General features: G+C 43.9%; 1 protein-coding gene across 2 annotated transcripts in view; it reads left to right on the top strand.

The window, feature by feature from the left end:
* Window positions 1-4,473: 4,473 nt before the first annotated feature.
* The window catches only part of SBNO1 (strawberry notch homolog 1), a 32,499-nt gene continuing 12,462 nt past the window's right edge, over window positions 4,474-24,510 (top strand). Inside the window, exons 1-16 of one of the 2 annotated variants that reach the window (XM_027689621.1) lie at window positions 4,474-4,614; window positions 10,820-10,953; window positions 11,402-11,506; window positions 12,539-12,848; window positions 14,894-14,994; window positions 16,118-16,214; window positions 17,288-17,448; window positions 18,409-18,542; window positions 18,690-18,780; window positions 19,723-19,884; window positions 20,404-20,539; window positions 20,618-20,723; window positions 21,922-22,075; window positions 22,723-22,905; window positions 23,107-23,204; window positions 23,874-24,025. In XM_027689621.1, coding sequence (XP_027545422.1) covers window positions 10,822-10,953; window positions 11,402-11,506; window positions 12,539-12,848; window positions 14,894-14,994; window positions 16,118-16,214; window positions 17,288-17,448; window positions 18,409-18,542; window positions 18,690-18,780; window positions 19,723-19,884; window positions 20,404-20,539; window positions 20,618-20,723; window positions 21,922-22,075; window positions 22,723-22,905; window positions 23,107-23,204; window positions 23,874-24,025 — 2,122 coding nt within the window. In that variant the 5' untranslated portion in view covers window positions 4,474-4,614; window positions 10,820-10,821. Of the gene's footprint in view, window positions 4,615-5,089; window positions 5,464-10,819; window positions 10,954-11,401; window positions 11,507-12,538; window positions 12,849-14,893; window positions 14,995-16,117; window positions 16,215-17,287; window positions 17,449-18,408; window positions 18,543-18,689; window positions 18,781-19,722; window positions 19,885-20,403; window positions 20,540-20,617; window positions 20,724-21,921; window positions 22,076-22,722; window positions 22,906-23,106; window positions 23,205-23,873; window positions 24,026-24,510 lie in introns of those variants that run through there. The other variant, XM_027689622.1, reaches the window with a different exon arrangement.

The raw sequence follows: 24,510 nt of genomic DNA, 5'->3' as shown, positions 1-24,510 counted from the left end.
CCCGCAGCCCCGCGTCGGGCGGGCCCCGCTGTCCCCGCGGGGCGGTTGGCGGCGGCGGCCCGGACTCCGCGGGGAGAAGCCGCGCTGCCCCTGGCAACCCCATTGGCCCAACCGCCTGCCGATCACCCGCCCCGCGCCTCTGATTGGCGCGCGGAGCCGCGGCCCGCCCTCTCCCTGTCACCCCGCGGTGGCGGGAGCTCCCGGGAACGGGGTTTGAACGCGCGTTCCCCGGGCGCTGATTGGCCCGCACGGAGAGCACGAGGCGCTCTGATTGGCAGCCCCGCGGGGAACGCCCCGCCCTCGGCCGGGCCGCGCCACGTGCGCTGGATCGAGCGGGAGCAGCGGGAGCGGGACCCGCCGGGCTGGGGGTGGGTCCCGTCCTGGACCCTCCGGAACCCCCGTCCTGTCCGGTCTGACCGAGCACCGGCACCTCCCGCAGCGACCCCACCAGCGCCTTCTCCCTCCTGCGCTTCTCCGGGCACACACAGCTCCCGCCACCTCGCAGCGAGGATCCGGGGGACCCCTATTCCCGGCGGGATTGTAAAACTCTGCTCTCTGAAATTATTAGGCTGCTTTACGCAATTTCTATCTTAAATCAATCTGTTTGAAATTTAAGTCTATTAATTCCATCCTCAAAAATTGCCTGGAGAGCAGATAATACTCAAGTGTTGCATCAAAGCTCTTCTCAAGTCTCTCCTACTCCATAAGGAGGGCACCTAAAGCTTGGCAAAACCACAAGGTGGGACATCAGTGGAGCTGCCTCCATCACCAGGAGAACTGGAACAGCCTCCAGCATCGATGCCCTGGTCAGAAGCTGCCAACAGGACCAGTGTGAACACTTGGAAATTAGGAAAGTGCAAATGCAATGAGTAACACAGCAATGAGGCAAGAGCACACACGGATCAGGGATCTGGATGGATGTCAAGTGAATGCCATCATGGAAATCAGGATATTACCACTTTGGTGCTCCATGATAAGTAGAACAACTACATTGAGCAACAACAGATGACTATTGTTTCTTCTTATCCATCTCAGCCCTTCTCTAACAGCACCTGTGTGTGCTCAGGACATGGGGTGGTGGCACAGGAGCTGCCCCAAGTGTTATCACCACAGGGGTGGCCTCCCACCCAACGCTTATCTGCAGCCACAGGCTGCTGCTTGTCTCTTGGGCATTCCCACAGTGATAAAATCTGCTGGTTTGGGATGGTGATACACCTGAAAACTCTCCTTTTCCTTGAGAACAGAAAAAAAACCTGTCAACTTCAGCAAGAACTGCCCAGAGGGGGACTCATTCTTCCCGGGCTGTCCCTCGGCAGCTGGGCGCTCACAAAACGGGACTGTGGTGTGACTGCACAGAAGGAGGCACTTAGAGAGACAAACAACCCCAGGTCTGCATGGGCTCTGTCATTTGTTACCTCTCTGTCTTCCCTAACATATGAGTTTTACAGAAGGGCAACCAAAACACACCAGGTGTTTTCCTGTTGACATCCACTGGGCATTGTGTCCATGAATATCCATGTCAATTGTACTCCTCCACCAAGGCAGGTCCACCAAGCTCTCCACAAAAGCACCAGTGCAGACACTGCTCTCATTTCTCCACCCCAATTAATGCTGTTCTTATCTTGGATGCAACTGGAAAAAATCTTCATCAATTACTAATGATGATTTCCTTTTGCAGTAATTGAGGAACATTGTTCCTAATATCTTGGGAAACACCCACACTGTGGTTTTGCTCAGCTCTTGGATATTTTTTATATTTATTTTATATATATGTATTATATATGTATATTAAACAAAGCAAGCGAATTGGCATCGAAGCCACGCGGGCCACCAGTAGAGGGCAAAGGAAGCCAAGGATTTCTCTTCCCCAGAGCAACAAAGAAAACAACGTCATCTCTAACTGGCCTCTGCTCCCGGCGCGGTGGGATCGCACTGTGAATTAGCAAAACATGTTGGCTTTGCTGCAAGGAGCTGCGACCAAACGCCAGCGCCGAGGGGAAGTTAAAACGTTACATATAGAGCCCAAAAGAGACGCGTCTGCTCGAAGCCGCCCGTCCCCGGCACTCAGGACAGCACATGGGAGAGCGCTGCCGATTCCCGAGCTCCAGAGGGAGCAGCGCGACTCCCTCGAGAGCCAGAGCTAAAACCCAGTGACCTAAATATTCTCTCCCGTAGTGCCGCATGAGCAGCTCCCGGGAGCACCACGTTTTACTGCGGAAATGTGAAATTGTTTTGTGGGGGAAGGGAAGGACGAGCGAACGAGGCGTTGATTTGCTCAGAAAGGATAAATCCCTTCGCTCTATATGAACGCTTCACCCAGTTTAAAAAAATCTTATTTTTTAGGACTGGTTGCCTTTGAAATCATAGTTTCAATTTCTTTCGGATATACCAACAAGATGCTTGTTAGATATTCCCACGTGAGAGCAAGTTCTCACACAGCATCTGTCATATTTGCAGTTGACATGATAGCATTTGCACAGGTTTCTCGTTCACAAGATGAAATCCCCACAATTTGTGCTTCAGACGCTGGAAATCAAGTGAAAACAATGCCCTGAGAGTACCTGCTGAGAGTTACATTAAGTAACATTATTTTACAAAGTCATATAGTGAAATGCCAGTAGGTGCTAACTGCATTTCACAGATTATACAATAAAAATACACTCAGAATAAAATGTACCAATTATAAAAAATATCATCCCTGACTAAAAAGTGCAGTGAGATCTGTGAATTATGTGCACAATCCTCTGAAACAGGGTCGTGCTAATTCCACATTGCCAATGGAAAGCAGCATTTTCACCAGTGGGATTTACTCACCTCTCCCAGCCGAGGATGATCACAAACGCTGCTCACAGGCCTCACAGGGAACTCTCTTTTCGACTCAAGACATCAAACCCCTCACTTTCTTGTCATGATTGAACAGAGCTGTTGAGATTTAATGTTCCTTTCAGCACACTTGAGCTGTACTTCATCCTGCCTTCCTCTTAAGTGTGGAGAGGGCAACAACCAAAATAAAAGCTGCCATTTCAGTTGTTCTCATCTCTGGCCACACTTCTGGCATCTTTTTCTCCATCCAAAGCATCACTGATTAATCTGAATTACTTAAGTCAGTTTAATTAACATTGCTTTGTCTTTAAATAGTTTAGCCTTAATCTGTCTAATCCTTTATTGGTTATTTTAATCCTTGTTAAATTTGTCTCATGATAAAATAAGCAAACTTGCATAAAATTTAAATGATCTGTATTGGACATTCTAAGGAATTTCGTGATTGCCCACACTTCATTCATGTCTTGCTTCAATTCAGTGTGAAAGTTCTTACAAATTTTCCTATTCTTACACAACTGGGAAAGCATTTTAATGGAAGGCTGCCTCTTTTGGCAAAAATCCTGTCAGAGTTGAAAAGCTCTCTCCAAATGTAAAACTAGCATGAAGTGATCACCGGGTTTCCACTCTGCAGCAGCAAATTTCACATCAGCAGCTTGCAAGATGTTTGAAAGGGGAAACTCCTGTGCCAGCACATCTTCAGGAATGCGGCATTCCCGGGGGAGGGGGGTCGGCAGGGATGTCCCTCTGTCCTGGGGCAGCCCAGGGAGCTCCTGTGACCAAACACCGCGGTTGTTGGCCCTGAGGGGACGGTGTGGAGGTGCTCTCAGGGCGGGGCGGCACCGGCCGCACTGGGGGACTCGGAGCCGCCTCAGCGCGTTCGCACCAACCGCGGCGGGACGGGACGGGACGGGACGGGACGGGACGGGACGGAGGGGCCGCCTGACGTGAGCAGGGCCGGGGGGAGGCTGAGGTAACACCATTTTCCCCTCACGCAGCAGCTCCCGTGCCCGCTCCCGCCATCGCCGCCTCAGGCGGGGGCGCGCGTACGGCCCCCCCTCACGGACACGCGCACGCGCGGTCTCGTCACGCCCCCCCGCCCATGATGCAGCGAGAAACGCCAGATCTCGCGAGAACGCGCCGCCGTGTTCTCGCCGCCGGCCGCCATCTTGGAGCTGCAGCGGTCACGTGACCGCTCGCAGCCGTTCGCCTCCGCCTTCCCCTCCCCCCCCACCCCCTCACCCGCCGGGAACCGGGCCCGGAGCGCCGAGGCTCGACTGCGGGCGGGGCTAGCCCGCGGGGACATCGCTTATTTTAAGGACGGTGGATACGCCGGGGTTTTTTTATTTTTTAGAGGGTGGAGAAACTTGCTGCGTTCGCGTTGCTGGGAGCACGGAACCCCCGCGTCGCGGCATGTCCGGTGGCGGGGGAGAGCGGGCAGCGCGCGGCAGGGCCCGGCGGTGGGAGGCGGGGGGGGAGGGGGGGGCGGGCGCGAGACGGCGGCGGTGGCCACGTGACCGGGGAGGCCGCGCGCGGGGGGGCGGGGAGGGTCACGTGGCGGCTCCGAGCGCGCGCCAGCGGCGGGGCGGTGGCTCGCGGAGTCACGTGGAAGGGGGGAGCGCGCGTGGGGGGGAGGTGCGGCGCGGGTCACGTGGTGCGGGCGGCCACGGCCCCCCCCCCTCCCTGTGAGGGGAGGGAGGGCAAAGATGGCGGCCGTGAGTTAGAAAGCGGCGGGCGGCGGGGCCGGCGGCGGACACTTCCAGGAGCCCACGGGAGGACTGAGCGCCACAGAGAGTGAGTCCCGCGCCGCCCTTCGCGCCTGGCGCCGCGCCCGCTCGGCCGCCTCCGGCCGCGCCCCGCGGCCGCCCCGCGGGGTTCCCTCCCCTCAGCCCCTCAGCGCGGCCCGCGGGGGTGTCCGGGGTGGGGGGGGACGCGCCGTGTCGGGAGCGGCCCCGCGTCTCGCTCGGCGCCTCAGCCCCGGGGAGGCCGCACCGCCGCCCCCGCGGCGGTCCCGGCGGGCCGGGGGCGGCCCCGGGGCGGGGGAGACGCCGCCGCCCCGGCCGAGCCCCGGGAGTCCCGCGAACTTCGCACCCGGGGCCGTGCGGGGGCGGGCGGCGGAGCCCCCCCGGGGTCCCACGGAGCCGGTTCTGTGGCAGGGGCGGGGGCGGCGGGGGGGTTTGGCCTCCCCCCCGCCCCGCAGAGCCCCCCGCCCGGCCCGCGCCTTTGTGCGCTCCTTGCGCGGCCAGCGATTGTCGGGGCTGGCAACGGGGGGATGGGGGGGTTTGATTTATGGAGCCGGAGCGGCTCCGAGAGCCGCCGTGAGACGGAGCCCTCCCGCCCTCCCCCGCGATCGCGGCTCTGCTGGAGGGACGTTCAAAGAGGTGAAGGTCTGGAAACAAAAAAGTCGCGCCTGGGACACGATTACGCAGCCGATTCTGGCCCCAACCCGGAAGTTTATGTCGCGAACACGTGTTGGTGGGAAGGTGGCAGGGCTGCAGCCGCCGACCCTTCGGCCCTCCCGCCGCCTCCCCTGGGGCTTCCCCGCCCGGCAGAGCCCTCCCGGGGCCCCGCAGCCCCAGGGGAGCTGAACCGCAGCGACAGACACGGCCTCAAAGTCCAGGGACTCAAACACAGGTTGCTAGGGTGAGTAATTATTTAACGTGGAAATGCCCCTATAGTCTGAAGGGGAAGAGGCCTTGTGGGTTTTTCTTCTATTTTTTTTTTTAGGTTGTTTCTTTATTATTTTTAGCTGACCAAGTTCCACACTGAGTTTGAGAGCATAAATTGTATTTCCTTCCAGGTACTCATAGGTTGGTTTTAGATGAGGTCAATTTTTTAAATGCTTAAAAAATATCTCTGAATTGATCTGTTAGATAACTCCAAAGCAAGTAAATAAAATTATTGGTGTAGCCAAACGACACGATCTAAAGTTAAGAATTAACTCAGTGGTAACCTGTTTGGCTTTAGACTACCAGCGCTGTGTCTGGATTAAAATTATTTCAATACCTGAGTGTTTTGCAAGCTGCACTCCCTGAAAATTGAAGAACTGTAGTTGATGATGTAAAGCAAAGAATTTATTATGGCAGAAATTGTGTAACAACATGACATTTGGATTGGTTTTCTGTATCTGCCTTACAGCCACGAGATGTTCTATTTGTATGCAATCTTAGTCTTTAGACATAAAATGTGGGCAGTTTGTCTTGTTGTCCAGACAATTCCTTTGCTTTCAGAACTGGCTGAGAGCTGCTCTAAAAGCCATTGGAGCAGGTCAGGGATATAGGGAATGCATTTTTGGTGTTCTGAGGTGGACCTGGAACTGGCTCCCAGGCCAGAACTAAGGAGGGGTTGTAGTGCTCTCATGCTGCTCTTATCTCCTTGACTTTTCACTTTTTAAAAACTTTTGCTACTGGTTAAATTATCGCCTCCAGCCATTTAGTCTAAAAGCTGATTTCATGCCAAATCATTGCATTGTAAAGTCTCTTAATATTTGAAGAACTTCTGAATTTCACATTTTCAGACAGTGTATCCTGACTGCTGTAAATTTTGCAGAACAGTCATTAAAGAGCTTTGAGGCAGAGTGTAATCCCACAGCACCTTGAACTATCCCTTGTGTCCTTGCAAGCTTTGACTTTAGAGAGGTAACCAACATTGGAAAGAGGTAGGGTTTTTTCCAAAATTGGATTAACTTCTAATTTTTGTGAAAACAACCTTGCACATGTAAATGAAACGTTAACTACTGGTCTTGGGGTTAAGGCAGGGAAGGATGAGCGAGTTCAGTAATTAGGGTTGTACTCTTTGATTGGATGGGGACTTGGAAAGGGCCAGGAGGGGTTTGGGTTGGGTTTTTTCTTTTGTTGTTGCCCAGGTTGCCTTCTGGAGCCAAAAGCTGGGAGATGAGCAGAACCCACGTGGATATCCAGAGAATCCTGTTGTGTGGGGTGGGGGTTAACAGCCCTTAAACCTCTGTTGGGAGAGGCTGCAAAGGGAGATGTGAAACTTTCAGGTCTTTAACAACTCACAGTTTAGACAAGCAGGGAATTTGGGGGGTGTGTCTGTCTTGTCTCTACAACTTCAGTATTTGTGTGATATTTTAAATGGCTTCCGGGTGACATGTATTCCTCAAAAAGCCAGTGGGATAAACCCTTCCAATAAAATGAGAGCAGGAGTTGCCAACTCCATTGGTGTCCCAGGCCAAGCACTAACACCCAAGTTTGCAGTTGGATTCAGGACAGAGCCCACGTGTCCAGAGGGTTTGGGAATAGCTGGGCCTGGTTGATTGTGATGTTTGATTTGGACTAACCTGTGATTCTATAATTGATTATGGTTTTTAAATAAGCACTTCAGGCATACAGTGTTACAGTGTGTAACTCACAGACCTGAAAATCAAAAGCCACTTCATTGTTTGGGATTCAACCATTATTTTTCTCAGGGCAAACAGAGCAGGTTGCTCGACATGTGTTTTAAAATCTTTTTTTCTTCTTTTTTGTTTTGCTTTTTGTACCAAAGCTAAAATGGAAGGAAGGAGAGAGCCAGGTTGGCATGGATACATGACATAGTATTAAACATGGCATTCTGGTTTTGTGTCTTTAAATCAGAAATTATTTACATAATACCAAACAGTGGTAGCAAAACTGTCTTTTTATCAAAGTTTTAGGCTGTGTTCTTCAGCAGAAGAAATCCTTATAGAAATGCTTGGTGTGTTTTGGTAACACTTCTTGAAATGGCAGCAGTTTACATTTTCTCTTAATACAAAGAAAATAATTGAGAAACTATTGCTGTTGAAATTTTATAAATACATTTTTTTAGTTTTATTTCATAGGTTGATTTTTGCTCAGTGACATTGAACAACCTCACTAAACATAGACAATCTTATCTGCAAGATTCTGCACACTCAAAACAGTTCTTGGAGTGATGAAATGCTGAGGGAACAGCTTGTAATATTCACAACTTTTTAATAAGTATTTTCTTTTGGAGATTTTGAAGATGTGGCAAACAGGTCCTTATATAGTATTGCCAAGGCTGAGCTGCAGAGCTTGATAAAGTCACTTTTCACTTAACTGAGGAGCCTCCTACCTTGCAAGATTATGGAGCTGTTTCAGCCTGATAATGTTTTAGGCTTAACCAGTATGTGTTACAGAAAATAAACTCAGCTACCACAATGCAGCTTCTCCTGTATTTTTCTCCTCATTTAATTTCCTTGCTAAATTAAAACAGGGAGGGTGGGCAGCAGTGGGGCTTGGAAGTTACACAAAGCCTAAAATTGGTGCTAAGTATTCAGTGACTTTTAATGTAAAAATTCTGGAAGTTCAGAATTCCTTTTGTTGCAAACAATGCAGCTTTGTTCCTAGTGTACAGAAACAAAATAACTGAAACTAGTCAAACTTTCATTGTCCAAACTGACAGACAAACAATTGCAGTTGTTTTACTGAACTTTTTGCTGGATTGGGAGCAACCGCAAATTTTTAAGTCTTAAAATTGGGGTTACCATGAGAGAGATGCAGCTGGGGGATTTCTGAGTGACAAGGGATGTCTCTGAACTGGAGATACCCTGGAATTGTAGAAACTGCTTTGCTAGTTCATCTCACCAGTCATCTAGTGAAAACTTGGAAATAAGGAATTAAAGCATTACTTCTGAACTCTGTGAAACTGTCTTAAGATATCTGAGCCATCATGGTTTTAAAGGTTAAAAATGTCGAGTTCAGTGTCATCGTGGATATGTTAAACTTGACTTAAAAGAGACTTGATGGGTGGTGACACCATTTTAGGATGGCTGGGGAAGATGTGTTTGTGTGGTGTTGGTGTGAGGGTTTTTTTTTCTAGCCTTGGTTTTGTTTTGAGTCTCAACTTCATAGAAAGGCCTTTCCTTTGTACATTGTGAGAGTAGACTAGAAATCATCTGGAGTAATTTTTTTTCCTCCTAGTTCTCTTGAAGTAAACAGCCCCAAGCTTCTGACTTTCTGTGCCTCTATTCAGTACAGCCACTTATCTCTCAACCAAGTTTTAGTCATCTGTCTTTAGAGATCAAAACTACATCCAGGCGAAAGAATGACACAAGTGACACTTTCTTCTGTTGGACACCGAAAGATTTTAGTTTATTTGTCCTTTGAGCACTTTGTGGAAGGGTGTTCATGCCTCTTCCTAATGGATACTGTAAAGTTATGATTGTAGAGCATTTTGGAGCTTCTGTTTGATGGGGTGACTTGTGTGAATTCCCCTTCTGTGGAGAAATTCATCTTCAGTGGCTGCCCTGGGTTCTGAACACCAAAATTACTGATAAGCAAAAATTTCCTCTGCACACTTGAGCCTTTTTCCCCCTCACCTGTTTCTAGTTAGTAAACAATGCTGTAAGTGTCTAAACTTAGATGGGATGGTCACTGGTAGGATTTTAGCCTGATGAAAATGAAGGCTTTATCTTACCCCATTAATATATATAATCCCCTTTTTTGAGATGGGAACCTCAATCCTTCTGAAAGATGAAGCTGAATGTCAGTTCTTAATTGTTTTTCTTGACCAGTTCAGGCTTCCAGGAGACAGGCTGGTGGGTTCATTAAATCTGCTGGGTGTCTTAATGTTTCTTAATATCTTCTGTACCTGGTAACTACAAACCAGGCTATTCTGCCAATTTATCTGATCACCTGAACTGCCTTTAAAAACAAAGAGTCTGGTTCTGACAAGCAAATGGTGTTTGATGGGGTTGTGTGTGGTCAGTAGCAGTCCTGCCAAGTGTTTGTTACTTTGATACTTTTCTGGGTATCTTTAAGTGTTTGATGCTTAAAAGTGTATCTTCCCCTTGTCCCGGTACCTCAGATCCACTGCTTCACTTGTGGTGCCATCATCTTGGTGTGAATCCACTGAAGGAAGGTTTCTCCCTGCCATTGGACAGACTAAAACTAGGAAGAATAAGAATTAAATGCCCCAGGCTTAACTTATTACAAGAATTACCTGTTCTGCCAAACGTGCTGAGGAATATGTGTGACCAGCCAGCTGGATGTGCTGAGCTGTGCCTGTACAAAGGAGAAGCAAGGGAATGCTGTTCGGGAGGCTTGGGAAGGAATATCTAAAATGCCAACAAATCTTCTTGTCCTCTTACCTGCTTTAGAGTAGGTGTTTGGCTTGGGTGGGTTTTGGTGTTTTGTTGTTTGTTACCAGTGGGTGTAAAGGGGGTGTGGAAAGTAAGTGAAGTGAAGACCTACTTGAGGTGTATCTTAACCTGTAAAGGCAGCAGCTCAAGTTCTGTGGAATCATTTAATTTTTGTCTTAATACTCTGGCAGGGTTTCTTTCTTAAGCAAGTGAAACATGTTATCTTCCTTTTTCATCTTTAAACATGGGCTATTTGGCTTTTTAATAAGTTTTTACACTGTCTAGAATAGCTTTTTGAAATTAATTTTGCTTGTCCTCCACATAAAGGAGCCTGTGACCTGCTGGTGGTGTCCTATTTAATATATAGTTACACGCTATAATAGTGGCACGTTTGCTCTTTCCACCACGCCAAACAAAATTTCTCCAGTGAATGAATGTAACCTAATGTAGCAGCAAGCAAGAAATAAAAGCTTTCCTTAAGCTCTTTATCACTAACTTGTTACAAGATAAAGTAAATGAGTTTTAATTGTGCTTCCCTCCTGCCGTTGCTTCACTGACAAAGACAGTTCATTAGCATAACACAGTCTCACCATTTCTGCTTTTGGTGTGTCTTGTGATGCTTGAAAATGAAGTGCAACAAAGACTAGAAAAGGTATCTTTTTAAGTTTATGGCCATGATAACATTGTAGTAAAACTGTTTAATTTTTCCTGCTTGTAAATGTGATGGGTATGTTCAAAATATTTTCAAAAACAAAACAGAGGAAAAACCTACAAACAAAAGAACCAGCAAATCTAGAAAGTGAAACTCTGTGTACAAGAGGCTGCATCTAAATCCGGGAAGGGGAGTGCTGTGCATGCAAAAAAAAAAAAAAAATTAAATGTAACTCATATTTACAGTTGTTTCTTTTTTCTTTCCAGAGATGGTGGAGCCAGGACAAGATCTGTTGCTTGCTGCTTTGAGTGAGAGTGGAATCAGTCCAAATGATCTCTTTGATATTGACTCTCCGGACGTGGTTCTTGCAAATCCAGCACCAACTCCAGCTGTTCAGCAGGTTAAAACAAGAACAGGGGTTTGCTAGAGGACATGAGGCTTGGGCTTGGTGTGTTGGGAGGGGTGGGGAGGGTGGTGTTCACAGCAAATGCTTGAAGAATGTGGAATTTTCATAGACTTCTTGTTTCATAGTACTGAGGTGGGAAAAATGCCTTGGTAATAATTTTAAACCTTTATACAAAAAAGCAGTTTGAGACACTTTAGGTCAGTACAAACATAAATAAGCTTAACTTCTGGACATGACATGGGGGATGCTGTCATGTGTGAGAACTTTTCTGTCACTGGAGTCTGACTTCTCTACTATAAAATGCACAAAAACTGTAACACAATACCGGGTTTAAGCTCCAAGATAGCCTTCAATCTGCCAGATTGTAACAGTTTCAGCCTGGGAACAGAAACCTTGAGGTTTTATTCCTGCTAACTTGTTTCCTGATGCTTTGTTTCTGCAGTCAGTACCTCTTAGTGCATTAGAACTGGGCCTGGAGGCTGAGGCTGCAGCTGCTGTGAAACAAGAACCAGAGACCGTTTCTACTCCAGCCTTATTAAATGTTCGGGTAAGAACTGGTGCTCCAGGATTTGTGTGTGAGGTGTGGTGGGTTCACCTGGGCTGGACATCAGGTGCCCACTAAGCTCCTTTATCACTCCCCCTCCTCAGCTGGACAAAGGCTGAAAACCTGAGGTGAAGGGCTCCTGGGCTGAGACAGGGACAGGGAGATCAGCAATTTGTCTTGGGCAGACCAGCCTCAGCTTGGGGAAATGAATTTATTGCCAGCTAACAATGGAGTAGGATAATGAGAAATAAGAACAAATCTAAAAATACCTTCCCCCCACTCCTCCCTTTGTCCTGGACTCAACTTCACTCCTGACATCATCATATGTTGTCTTTGCCACTCCTCGTTCCTCGTGCTTCTCCTCTGCTCCTGCAGCTCCTTCACAAACTTTCCCAGTGTGGGTCCTTCCCATGGGCTGCAGTTCTTCATGAGCTGCTCCAGCTGTGTCTCCTGTATGGCCACAGATCCTGCCAGAAAGCCTGTTTTGGCATGGACTCCTCTCCATGGGGTCACAGTGTCCTTTGGGCACATCCACCTGCCCTGGCAGGGGGTTCTCTATGGGCTGCAGGTGGATCTCTGCTCCGCAGTCACCTCCATGGGCTGCAGGCAGACATCCTGCCTCACTGTGGGCTCCAGGGGAATCACTGCTCCAGCACCTGGAGCACCTCCTCCCTCTCCTTCACTGACCTTGGTGACTGCAGTTTATGTGTTGGGAATTCTCTCTAGCTCAGGGTTCCTGTACCTGTAGTAGTCATGTCTTGTATCTGGGTGATGAATCCTTCATCCTGTTTTTTTATTTTCCTTACCCTAAAATAACATTTAAAAATAAGTTTCCTAAATATGTGCAGCAATATATTGAAAGACACTTCTTGCAGCACAAGATAATTACTCTGACATCTTCAGCATGTTATTTGAAGTCATTTCTTATTACAAGTGCCTTCTAAAACCTGATGTCTCCTGTTGATGAAAGGCTAATAAAGTCTGCTTGGGGTTTTTTTCTGTTTTCTGAAAATCTCCCTGGTTCTTCTTTGCCAGCAACCACCATCTACCACAACCTTTGTGCTGAATCAAATAAATCAGCTTCCAACCTTGGGGACTACAATTGTGATGACAAAAACGACGCCTGTCACGACCACCAGACAGACCATCACTGTAGCAAAGATCATCCAGACCAGCACAACCACCCGGCCCTCGGTGGCAGCACCAGCAGTAAGAAATGCCTTGACCACTGCACCTTCCAAGGACCAGATTCAGCTGAAAGATCTGCTCAAGAATAATAGTCTTAATGAACTCATGAAACTGAAGCCACCTCCTAATATTGCCCAACCAGTAGCAACAGCAGCAAGTGAGTTTTCTTCTTTTTTTCACAATTACAGTTTTTAAATAGTGAAATAATGATCTTTGCACGTCTTGGATTTTCACTGATGAGTACAATACCTTGGTAAAGTGAAGTGGTTGAGAAAAACGGATAAAATTCATTCTAACTTTAATAGTGTTCAATTCAGGGGGAAGTAGTATAAAATAGCAGGCTTCTTAAAAAATTAAGCTCTTGATTTACTTCATGGAATGAGGAAAATGACATTTTTGATTGCAGCTGGAAAATTGGTAAAATTAATCTATGAGCATTACTGAAATCAATTAACTGTCTTACTGGAGTCTGCATCAGTTCCTGTTGTGCTGTGTACTTGCTGTGCAGCTGTAACAAACTAGTACCTTGTTTGGCATCTTCCAAACTAGATTTGTAGCACATGCTACAAATGGTGCTCCTGGGATGAGGCATTTCTGTAAAGTGTCTCCTGCAAAAGAAAAATCTGTCCTTCTGTTTCATTGAAGGCATCAGATCTATTGTTTAAAAAAAATTTAAGTCCTAAAAACTTTCTGTTCATTTTCATGTCACCTCTGAAATGCCACAACTATTTTGTTACCACACTCCCAACCTTCATTTTATGATTCCTTTCATAATACTTCCTTGTATGTTGTTTCTAACATGTGGTCAACTTAATATAAGGGAAAAGCTGCATGTGTGTGAAATTCTGATTTAATTCTTTCCTGTTACTCTGATTTCAGCATGAGGTTAAGGTCAGACTAGTTAGTTAGAAAATATCTTTATTGCTGTTGTTTTTCTGAAAGGTATGCAGACTTTTTCTGGGTTTCTCTATTTTCATTGTGTCTGAAATGAGCTTTGCTGATTTTATAGGTGTGGTTGGCATAACCTATTTTCCGTATGCAGATCGAGAGTGCAGTGAATGAGCTGCCTGGGAGGACTGAAACAAAAAGCAGAATGTGCCTCCTCATTTCATTGCCTTCTGTTAGGGAGTGGTTGACAAAACTTAAAGTTCAGACCCTAAATGAAGTTGGGTTGGGGGTAAAGGAGTGAGGAAGAGGAGAGAAGGTTTTACAGGACTGACTTATCCCCTTGCTGCAAAGTGAAAACTCACAGAAGCACAGAATAGGTGACATCAATCCACAAATTGTTATAGTGACACAGCTGTAGAAAATATTGAATCTGTAGCATCTGTATGAAGTAAAAAGGAGACATGCAACTTCCAGAACTGCATTTCTAATCTTATTTGTGTTCTTGTGTTTCTGTAATTTTTTTCATGTTTATAAAAAAAATTGACAATACTTGTGGCAAACTGAAAGGCAGAGAAGCTCTTGAAAGGAAACATGGTCTTTTCATATAATTCAGGCAGCAGGAGTTCTAGATTGGAAAATATTAAAAAGTTGAATTATGCAATGTCTTTGAGGAAAATTTTTATTTGTGCAAGTGTCTTAATTGGTTTTTTGGGCAATTATGCTAAATTTATTACACAATGGAAGCTTGACAGCCGGTTTCAATGTTTTACATATATCCTTGTGTAAATCACTTTTGTTCTGTACTGAGCCCCATTGCCAGTTGCTTCCAAATGTGACTGAGGACAGGAAAGTTAATAAATGGTCTTCTTAAAGGATCCTGTTATAAACTTTAAACAATTGAGTCCAAAGTGTTGACTTTTTGTTTTACAGAACTAATTGTAGTTTCTCCTAAGGTGGTAAATGCCACCAGACCAGGTAAGTTCATTTCTGTTGAAACACTGAGCTTTTTGGTTTGTTGTTAAACTTCAAAGGCTCACAAGGTGGAGTAGCTGTAAATCCTGTGTATAGATTTGGTGAAGGTGAAAGATAATTTTTATTAAATATTGAAACTGTGAGACACAGTGGCATTGCATGGGGAGGTCCTTCGGTCAAAAGAGTAACAGGATTTAACTCCTTGCTTGGACTTGTTACTTTGCTCAGAAGCACTGATTGTGTTGAAGCATCAGTGTGCTACTTGATATTTGAAACTTCTAAATGTTAATTTGAGTTGCTGTTTGGAGGGAATTCCTGTAAACCACAGCTTTCCTTTTGTAGCTGACCTAAGCAATGGTGCAGTGAAGAAGGAGGCTTCCACAAAAGAGGTAGCAAGAATATGGATAAATGACATAAAAATGCGAAGTTTCTCACCTACGGTGGTAAGTGGTACAGATAATTTGCCAAATGAGTGTGTTACTGACCACAAGCACCTGGGGCCATTTTCAGGGGTTACTCATCCGTGCCTTGTGTGTGGTGGAATTGTCAAGTGCAGCTGTTTTGTTCAAAAGCTCAGTTTCTCCACTAAAAACTTGGTTAGATGGCTAAAACTAACAGCTGTGTGGAGCAGAGACTCCTGAGTAAATGACAATTTCAAGAAATTACTGTTCTGAACAGAACCTCGTTGTATGTGTGAAGAAGGGTGTGCTGATAAAGGTGATAAGCACATCCCTTGCTCTGGGGTAAGACATTTTCTTTTGAAATAACTGTTTTCCAATGAGGAAAGCCAGAGGAGTTCCTCTGGCACGGCTGTGCTTCTGGGCGGTTGGATTGAAGATGGAAATTGAGTATCTTTCAATTTTCTAAATGTAGTAAAATTACATTCTGATGCTGTAATTGAGTTTTGGCATCTTCACTGATAGCTGGACTCAGACTGAATTTGGGAAGAACTGTGCTCCTCAGTCACTGGCATATAGAAGGCTTTTGAGATCACTTTTGTATTAAACATTAATAATTGTGGAAGATGTTTGATTTGTCATCTAGCAAGTACTTTGCAAATATTCAAATACTTCCATTGATCAAGGCCACAGTAAAAAAATGGGTGACTGTCAGGCTTCAGAAAGTACTGGGTAGAGCTGTGACTATTGTAACTATTCCCCAAAGTTGTAAAATTACATCATGAGTGTGAAACTGCACAAGACTTCAGGGGAGTACTTGGAAATTAGGGCTGTTGTGTTTTCCGGGCAGTTTTCTTTAAGTCACAGTCCAGTTTTAATATGCTGTAAGAGGAGTTCCTTTTTAGTTCTGCTTATGCAAGTTTGGGGTACTTGATCTCCTTGCAAAGGAGAGGAAGCTCCCTGACTTCATGTCTTTGAAGGGTTGTTCAGAGTGTGAGGAATCTACATTCCTGTCTGTAGTTTTCCCAGCTATTCCCTGGTTCAGCCAGTCCATGTGTTAAAACACTCAAGTCCAAGTTTGTCCTCATTTCCTTTCTCCTGTTCATTTTCAGGACATAGAACATTAACAATGTGCTGTTTGACTAACAGGGGTATTTCTCTCTTGCAGAAAGTGCCAGCAGTAAAAGAGGAGGAGGAACCTGAGGAAGAAGATGAGGAAGAAATGGGCCATGCAGAGACTTATGCTGAGTATATGCCAATAAAATGTACGACCTGCTGTTTAGTTACATCAAAAGGCTGAAATGCTTTCAGAGCTGATTTGTTTTGTAATTACTAACAGCAGAAAACAGATAAGTTACTGTCTGAGTCAAGTTAAAAGAACCTAAATATGTTGTAGGTTTTCCTAGGAAATTTTTTGTCTTCTACAGTGCTTAGTTTTGGAAGATATGTGGATTTTTTTAATAGAAGGGGAATTCTTTAGTGTATCTTTGAGCAGTATTTGTTTCACAGATGAACCACGATAGGCATTTTTTAACCTATGTTAAGATGCCTTGTGCCTCAGCAGAGGAAATTTTGTGAGGGGATTAAGTGCTCACTGCTACACTTAAAAATCTACTTTGAGTCTTTTGGTGTGAAATCACCCTGAGCACATTCTTCCTGCATTGTTCCTGGCTGACTACTTAGAACTGGTTCTTGGTTGGTTTTCTTTTAAGTGAATCTTTTACTGCTGTTAATTGCCATCTCCTGTTTTTTCTCCTTTCTCTTGATTGTACCCATTGACAGAAAGCTGTTATCTTGTCTCCTAAATACATTGTTGACCTGCTGTATAAGCAAGGCAACAAATTTTGCAGGGAGTTTGTAGCTAAACAGTTAATTTTTATTGTCACTGATGAGATCTGTCAGCAATTAAACCATGTCTGTTCTAAATCTTTTCTCCTCTCATTCTGCTTAAAAACAGCACTATATAAATAGAGAGAAGAATGTTGCTTTTGTGATTCTGGCATCCTGAGGCTGCCTCTGGCCTTTTGGGAAGACAGGGTCCAGACTGGTTTTTCTCAAACATGTCAAGCCCCCAAATAATTTAATTTTCTATTAAGTGACTTTTATCTGATTTCATAAAAATTGGGGGAAGGTGGTGAGAAGAGAAAGTATGATTGCAGTTAAAAATTCAGATTAATGTGTTCCTTGTTTTAACAGTTGACAGACTGTTGGAATGAAACATTGCTGACTTCAGCCTTTGCAATCACAATTGTAGTTTGTTTTGGTAAATATAATAACTTGTGCTGCAGCACCAGAGCTCTGGATTATGTTTTCATCTTCTCCCTTCCTTTTCACCCAGTAAAAATTGGGCTACGTCATCCTGACCCAGTAGTGGAAACCAGCTCGTTATCCAGCGTGACTCCTCCTGATGTGTGGTACCAGACATCAATATCAGAAGAAACAATTGACAGTGGCTGGTTGTCAGCTTTGCAGCTTGAAGCAATCACTTATGCAGCCCAGGTATGCCAGATATCGGTGCAGCTTAAAAGCTAACAGAGAATTTAAGAAGAAAAACTACTGTCTGACAAGCATAGCTATGTCAGTTTTACAAGGAGATAAAATAATAAGAGCTTAAAGGTTTGAGTTGCATTAGGAGGTGGCAGGTGAGCTTCAGTTCAGATAAATGGGAGGTAATACACCTAGGAAAGCTTTTTCTAAACCACTTCCATAATGCTGATCTCCAACTGTCTTAAAACTCAGGAAGAACGAGTTAGTCATTTTTATTTCTCTGAAATAACTTAATGGCTGCAGTAGCAGCAGACTGAGAAACTGAGCCCTGTTTGACGTCACTGGGAGGGGTATGGAGAGCAAGATTGGGTGTTATTTTGCTGCTGAATTACACTTCAGTGTGCCCACAGCAGATGTGTGTGCAGCACTCTGTGTGTTGGAGAGGGAGAGAGTGAAGTTGAACTAAAATTGTCACAGGGGGGAAGTTGCCTCTTGAAAAAAAAGACTAATGTGGCTGGGCCACCTGGGGCGGGAGAGGAGCAAAGGAATGGGAATGAAATATAGGTTTACATAACCAGGAAGTCAGTGATAGCCCACAAAACCGAACTTGGTGAAAGGAGATTGGTTTAAAATGGGCAGAACAACACTGCTGTCCACAGGCTCTGGATGTCTGGGTCTTGCTGCTGTAAAAAGCTGTGGAAGTGCTTATTGGGGTGTTAGAAAAGGCACTGAAAGAATTACACAGATGTGTAGAGCAGTCGTAGGTGCTGAGGGAAGAAGGGAGAATGGATCACATAAAGCAGTTAAGCTCATGTGCTTTCCTTAGATAAAATCCCCTTTTCCTGCTGCCAGGAGTTTGCTTGGACCACTGGTCTTCTCCAATAGGATGTTTCTTATGTTTGCTCATTTCTGACAATCCCCAGTGATGTGTTCTGGAGAATGGGTACAAGTTTTTTGTTCTTTCTCCTACAGCAACATGAAACATTCCTGCCCAATGGAGACAGAGCTGGATTCTTGATAGGTGATGGTGCTGGTGTAGGAAAAGGAAGGACCATAGCTGGAATAATCTATGAAAATTACTTGTTAGGCAGAAAAAGAGCAGTCTGGTAAGTGTGTGAGGATTTGTTAGAGCAGACACTCCAGTGACTGTATGACTTCAATTCAGGGTCATCTGTCTTCTGACAAAAGTTTTAGCAACTGCTTTTTGAGTTTCTGCTGTAACTTACAGAACGTGCCTTGTTTTCTGTCCTCAGGTTTAGTGTGTCAAACGATCTGAAATACGATGCTGAAAGAGATTTGAGAGATATTGGAGCAAAAAACATATTGGTTCATTCATTAAACAAGGTGTGGAAACTTTTTACTATGTACAGTTGAGGCAAAGCCTTAGGTACGCTGGTGTGACGGGTTGTGCATGTTGACTGTTTTAAGAGCAAGAATGTACTAATTTCAATAAATGTGCTGTCTAGGCCTTGTTTGAGAGGCCTTAATCTTACAAAGAACCACACAGAGCTTTAAGTTAATCATGTAAATAGGCCCCTTGTAGGATTAAGTCTTAGCATGTGCTTTTTTTTTAATTACTCTTCAAGCCACTACTGACACTGCTAGTAGAGTATTTTCTAGGAAGTTGAAGTATTCTTAAAATCTTTAAAGCTTTGTAGCATTTGATTTTTTTTTCCTTTCTATCTCTCAGTGCACATTTTAGATGTAATATATTTTGTGTGTAATACTTGAATAATGGACTTGCTCAGTGACTTGTTAAAGCAGCAGTGGTGTGAGCAGTTATTTTTGGAGACTGTGCCTCTGCTCAGGATTAACCACTTAAATTGTGAAGTGTGATTGCTGGTTGAATTCACTGAACTTAAAGTTTGATTTAAGTTATATTTTTGCATCGTGAGTTCTTAATTTCTAAACTTAAGCTTTAGAAATCATCACTTGTGGTAGCAGCAGTAAATACACTTGAGGTATTGACTTTAAAGGGATACATTGAAACTAAAAGCTCAGTTGTATTTAAATTAAGGAAAGTGTGTAGCCAAAGAATGTGTCTGTTAAGCTTTTGAAGCCTCAGCTCTAGTCTTCCTTGAATGTGTATTTAAATAAGGCCCAGTATAACCCCTTAACCACATGGCCACGTGCCAGCTGTGCCCTGAATCAGGATGTGGGATATGGATGGATCACCATGTTCACACCTTTAAGGTTGAGACCACCAGCATCCCATAATCATCTGGGAGGTGGGATTGAGGAGGGATCTCTTTTTTTATTAATTTCTGTAATTTCTTTTTATTGCAGTTCAAGTATGGGAAAATCTCTTCCAAACATAATGGAAGCGTGAAGAAAGGTGTCATCTTTGCTACCTATTCTTCTCTTATTGGGGAAAGTCAGTCTGGAGGGAAATACAAAACCAGATTAAAGCAGCTGCTTCACTGGTGTGGTGAAGACTTTGATGGTGTTGTATCCTTTGTCTGGAGTTCAGTTTATTCTGACCAAACTTCTGTTTAAACTTAAATCTTTAAAGATAATTGTGCATTTGTAGGTATTGTTCTTTATTTGTGTTGGCAATCAGTTGTGTGCATGCTCTGACATGAGACTTGAACTTTTACGAACTGTGTGCCAAAAGTATTATCATTATCTTTTTGCCACACAACTCGGCTACAAGGAAGCTTCTGCTTTTTCTATAACAAGCACATAAGATTCTTAAGCATCATATTTTAATTTTACACTAAACTTCTCTCCAGTGAATTATTAAAAAAATTCGAGTGTCAACAGCATTCTCAAGAACTCAAGTGTTGGCCATTGTGTTGTTAAATACTGAACTAGTAGCTAAATGTTTTCCCAAGATTTTTAGTGAAAAAACACTAGTGTCTTCTTGAGTCAATGATTTACCTGTTGAAACTAGCAGTTTTTCTTGCCTTCTGTTTGAGATCCTCATTCTAAAAACGTGGGACGAAGTTTTCCTTAATTACAATTCAGATTGTATTTGATGAGTGTCATAAAGCAAAGAATCTGTGTCCTGTTGGTTCATCAAAACCAACAAAGACAGGTCTGGCCGTATTGGAGCTTCAAAATAAACTTCCCAAAGCCAGGGTTGTTTATGCCAGTGCCACAGGTATGTGCTGCTGGCTTTGCACTCAGTGTCTCTGTATGTCTTTGCTGGCACTGCTTCAGACTCTGTTCTTCTCCTCAGGTGCATCTGAGCCAAGAAACATGGCATATATGAACCGGCTTGGAATTTGGGGTGAAGGAACTCCCTTTAGGGAATTCAGTGATTTTATTCAGGCTGTTGAAAGAAGGTAATATTTCAAAGACCTACAGCAAAAACACATGGAGTTGTGGCTGACTGTGCTCTGCAGTTCCTTGTCTTCACTCACTCAGTCCTCTGCAGACATGTCCTGTCACACCAAGAACTTTCTAACTGTGGCAGAAATGTGCTTTATGTTAGGTGGTGAAAAATAGGATGTTTCTCTTGCTCACAGAAAAATTTGAGAGGTTTAGAAGCTTGCTGGGAAAAAACCCTTAATGTGGGTGTTAGGAAAGGACATGAAAACACCCTGTGTGTGCTGTGTGTTCAGTGTAGTTGATGGCTCACTGCAGAAGGCCTCTGTTTATGCATCAGCTCAGGCAATTTAATAGGAGGAAATCTCTTTCTTGTCCTTACTGGCATAAGAGCCCAGCTCAGGGAAATTGTGTCTGCTGTGACAGAGTACTTCATACTTCAGAATGTGTCAATAAAACTAAATGTGAGGGGTCAGAAAACACCACTGCTGCATTCTTCGGTAGGCGAGCATTTAGTATGTTTTGCCTACTTAAAGAATTTTGAACACTTCAGGAAGCTTAGTGTGCATTTTATTTACCATCTGCATGATGCATGACTCTTCTAGACTGTGCAAGTGTAGTCTCACTTCATTACTGAGTATGGATCAAATGAGCAATAATGAAATTACAGCCCCAAGCCTGTGAGTAGCAAAGCTTTGCAGGTGACTTCAGTGCTCTCGAGGTATTGCTGGAGGTGTGTTGCTGCTGAGGAGAACTGAAGTTACCTACTAATTAAATAATTTTCATGCCAGCATAAATTCGAATGGCTCACTGCAGTTTGTATTAATTATTTTAAATCTTCAGTGGAATCTATAAAATTACAATACAAGATTCTGTTAAGATTTGGACCAACTCCATTATCCACTTACAGTTTGTAAGGTGCTGTCTCCTTACGCTTCCTAGGTCATTTGGGAAAAAAAATAACTGAGTTTTACCTCTTGGGATCACTTAATTCTCACAAGGCAGGGATACAGTTTTATGTAAGGGCTAAATTTCGAGACCCCCTGATTGGATGTGTTTAACAAAACAGTACTAATGATTTCAGAAACATATTCCTTCACATTTGTAAGCTCGCTGTTTTCTTCTAGAGCGCTTGAGGTTGTGGGTTTGGGTTTTCTTAACAAATCCTTGCTCTTGAAAATTCTAATATGGACTTAATTTGTTCCTTTATTTTAGAGGTGTTGGTGCCATGGAAATAGTTGCTATGGATATGAAGCTGAGAGGAATGTACATAGCAAGGCAGTTGAGCTTTTCAGGTGTAACTTTCAAAATCGACGAAGTTCTGCTTTCACAGGAATATGTTAAAATGTACAATAAATCTGTGAAACTGGTAAGAACCCCTTTCTAAATTTGCTTTCTGTATTGAGTTCTGAGAGGTTGAAGTTGGTTGAAACTTGAATGCTCCTGAAACAACCTGTTGAGAGATGGGAATGGCATCTCCTTGTCTCTTTTAATATAAAGATTTCTCCATTTAAGGCTTGGCAAAAGCTGTTAATTTTTGTTCTGAGTCATCAAAGGTGCAGTTTTGGTTGTATCTTCCAGTACCTGCCAAAATCCACTGCCTTCTAGCAGTACTTCAGAGACTTTGGTCACTGTTGCCCAAGATAAAGCTGTTCTATTGGTCCTACTTTTGTGCTCCTCTGCCTCCATTTAGGCAAACCAAGGCCGTGGGTTGTTCTCTTCTTGGGATGGTGCTTAATAATTAATTATGGGCAGTGCTCTCTGCATTCTTAACCTTTAATGTATTAAGGGAGAATCTAGATAATTAGAAAATACTGTGTATGTTTGCTCTGGTTGTAATGCAAATGTATCTGGTTTTTATTAAGAGAGTAATTGCTTAATTTACTAAGCCATAGCTGGGTTTTTTTGTGAGCTTTGCTGTAACTTTAAACTCTCCTGTCTTTATTTGGATATTAAACAATGTATCTCTGAGCCTTGAAATACAACCTGTAAAGCGATTCCTGATGTCTTGTTCAGTGGGTCAGTGCTCGGGAGAGGTTTCAGCAGGCGGCCGATCTCATCGACGCGGAGCAACGGATGAAAAAGTCCATGTGGGGGCAGTTTTGGTCAGCACACCAGAGGTTTTTCAAGTACCTTTGCATAGCCTCCAAGGTGAAGAGGGTGGTGCAGCTTGCTCGGGAGGAAATCAAGAATGGCAAAGTAAGTCGATCGAAACCTATTTTTAAATATTTTTCTCAATTGTAAAGCTATTAGATAATTTTTTTATATATATAATGCAAATATTTTCAGCCATGTTTTTGTACTTTATGATGTTGAAGCTATTTAATGAGCAGAAATTCAGGCAAAATAAACTTGCAACTCAGACCTAGTGACAGTGTGTGGTGTTCATTTGTCCCTTAGTGTGTTGTCATTGGCCTGCAGTCAACAGGGGAAGCAAGAACATTGGAAGCTTTGGAGGAAGGTGGAGGTGAACTGAACGACTTTGTTTCCACAGCAAAGTAAGACTGAAGTTTTAAAACTGTTCTTTACAAAACTAACGTTCATCTGGCTTTGTGTGTGTGTGTGTGTCATTTGTCCTTTTATGTGTCAGAAGTTCATCAGTGCACAGAAAGTTGGGAATCCTTTAGTACTGATGTTCTTTACTGCAGCTTCCTGTACCTAAGGTCTGACAGTATTGCTCAGGTGACCCCTTGGTTAGTTCCTAGTTCTTCTGGCATTCCAAAATGTTGTCAGATGTGAACAGCTCATACTGTTCTACTCAAACTGGGAGGAGGGGAAGACTTGCTGAGCGTGCACTGCATTTAAACCAGAGCAGGTTGCAAACCATGACTTCCTTCTTTGAGATGAGCCAGAGCCAATCCCAGGGCTGCCTTGCTGGAGATCTTAATAAATTAAATTAATCTGTTACTTAAACTGAGCAATAAAAAAATGGCAGTAGCAATACCACTTGCTATCAAAACCAGATTTAGTAGATTTTACGTAACAATGCTGTAAAATAAATGTCTCCTGCTTTCAAGGTGACAAATACAGCAATACAGGTGCTAATATTCAGAGTGCTCCTGTGCACTCATTCTTCAGAGAACTCAAGCAGTTAAAATGTTACAGCTTTGTATTTTAAATAAATGCAAATTCCACTGAAGAACTCTTTTTTTTTTTTTCTTACACAGAGGAGTATTCCAGTCTCTTATTGAAAAGCACTTTCCAGCTCCCGACAGGAAGAAGCTGTTCAGCTTGTTGGGAATTGACTTGACTGCTCAAAGTAACAACAATTCACCCCGAGACAGCCCTTGCAAGGAGAACAAAATAAAGAAACGAAAAGGTAATGCTGATGTTCTTACACTAATGCCATAGTGGAAATGGCAACTTTAGAGCTGCCTAGAGTAAACTTTGGATAAAATATGGGAATATCTGTACAGTCATTCATGTAGGAGCATGTACTGCAGGTCTCTGAGACTTTTTTGGGGATTTCCATTATTAGATTTTACAACTGCTGCTGAAGCACTATATCCTGTACATTTTGGGTACTTTTTGTTCAAAATTGGATTGAGCTGTTATGGGTGTAAAATGCCTTGCACAGACCATTTCCTCATGCAGTCACACAAATAATTGATTTTTTTTCTTGAGGCTCAGTAAAGAGAAGCCTAATACATCCCCATTCCCAAACTGATTATCTTCTTGCCCAAAAGTAGGTGATGATAAAGAACTTGGGAGAGAGATCTTGCTTAAAACTTAGATTCTTTCAAACAGTTCTGTTTTTAGAAATTGAGTATTTTTCTAGTTTATGTGCAGCAGTGGGTAACACAA

The sequence above is a fragment of the Neopelma chrysocephalum genome, unplaced genomic scaffold, assembly GCF_003984885.1.
Source record: "Neopelma chrysocephalum unplaced genomic scaffold, ASM398488v2 Primary Assembly neopelma1_77, whole genome shotgun sequence".
Taxonomy (NCBI): domain Eukaryota; kingdom Metazoa; phylum Chordata; class Aves; order Passeriformes; family Pipridae; genus Neopelma; species Neopelma chrysocephalum.
The sequence above is the reverse complement of the archived record's forward strand: the minus strand, read 5'-3'. Positions and strand labels throughout refer to the sequence as shown.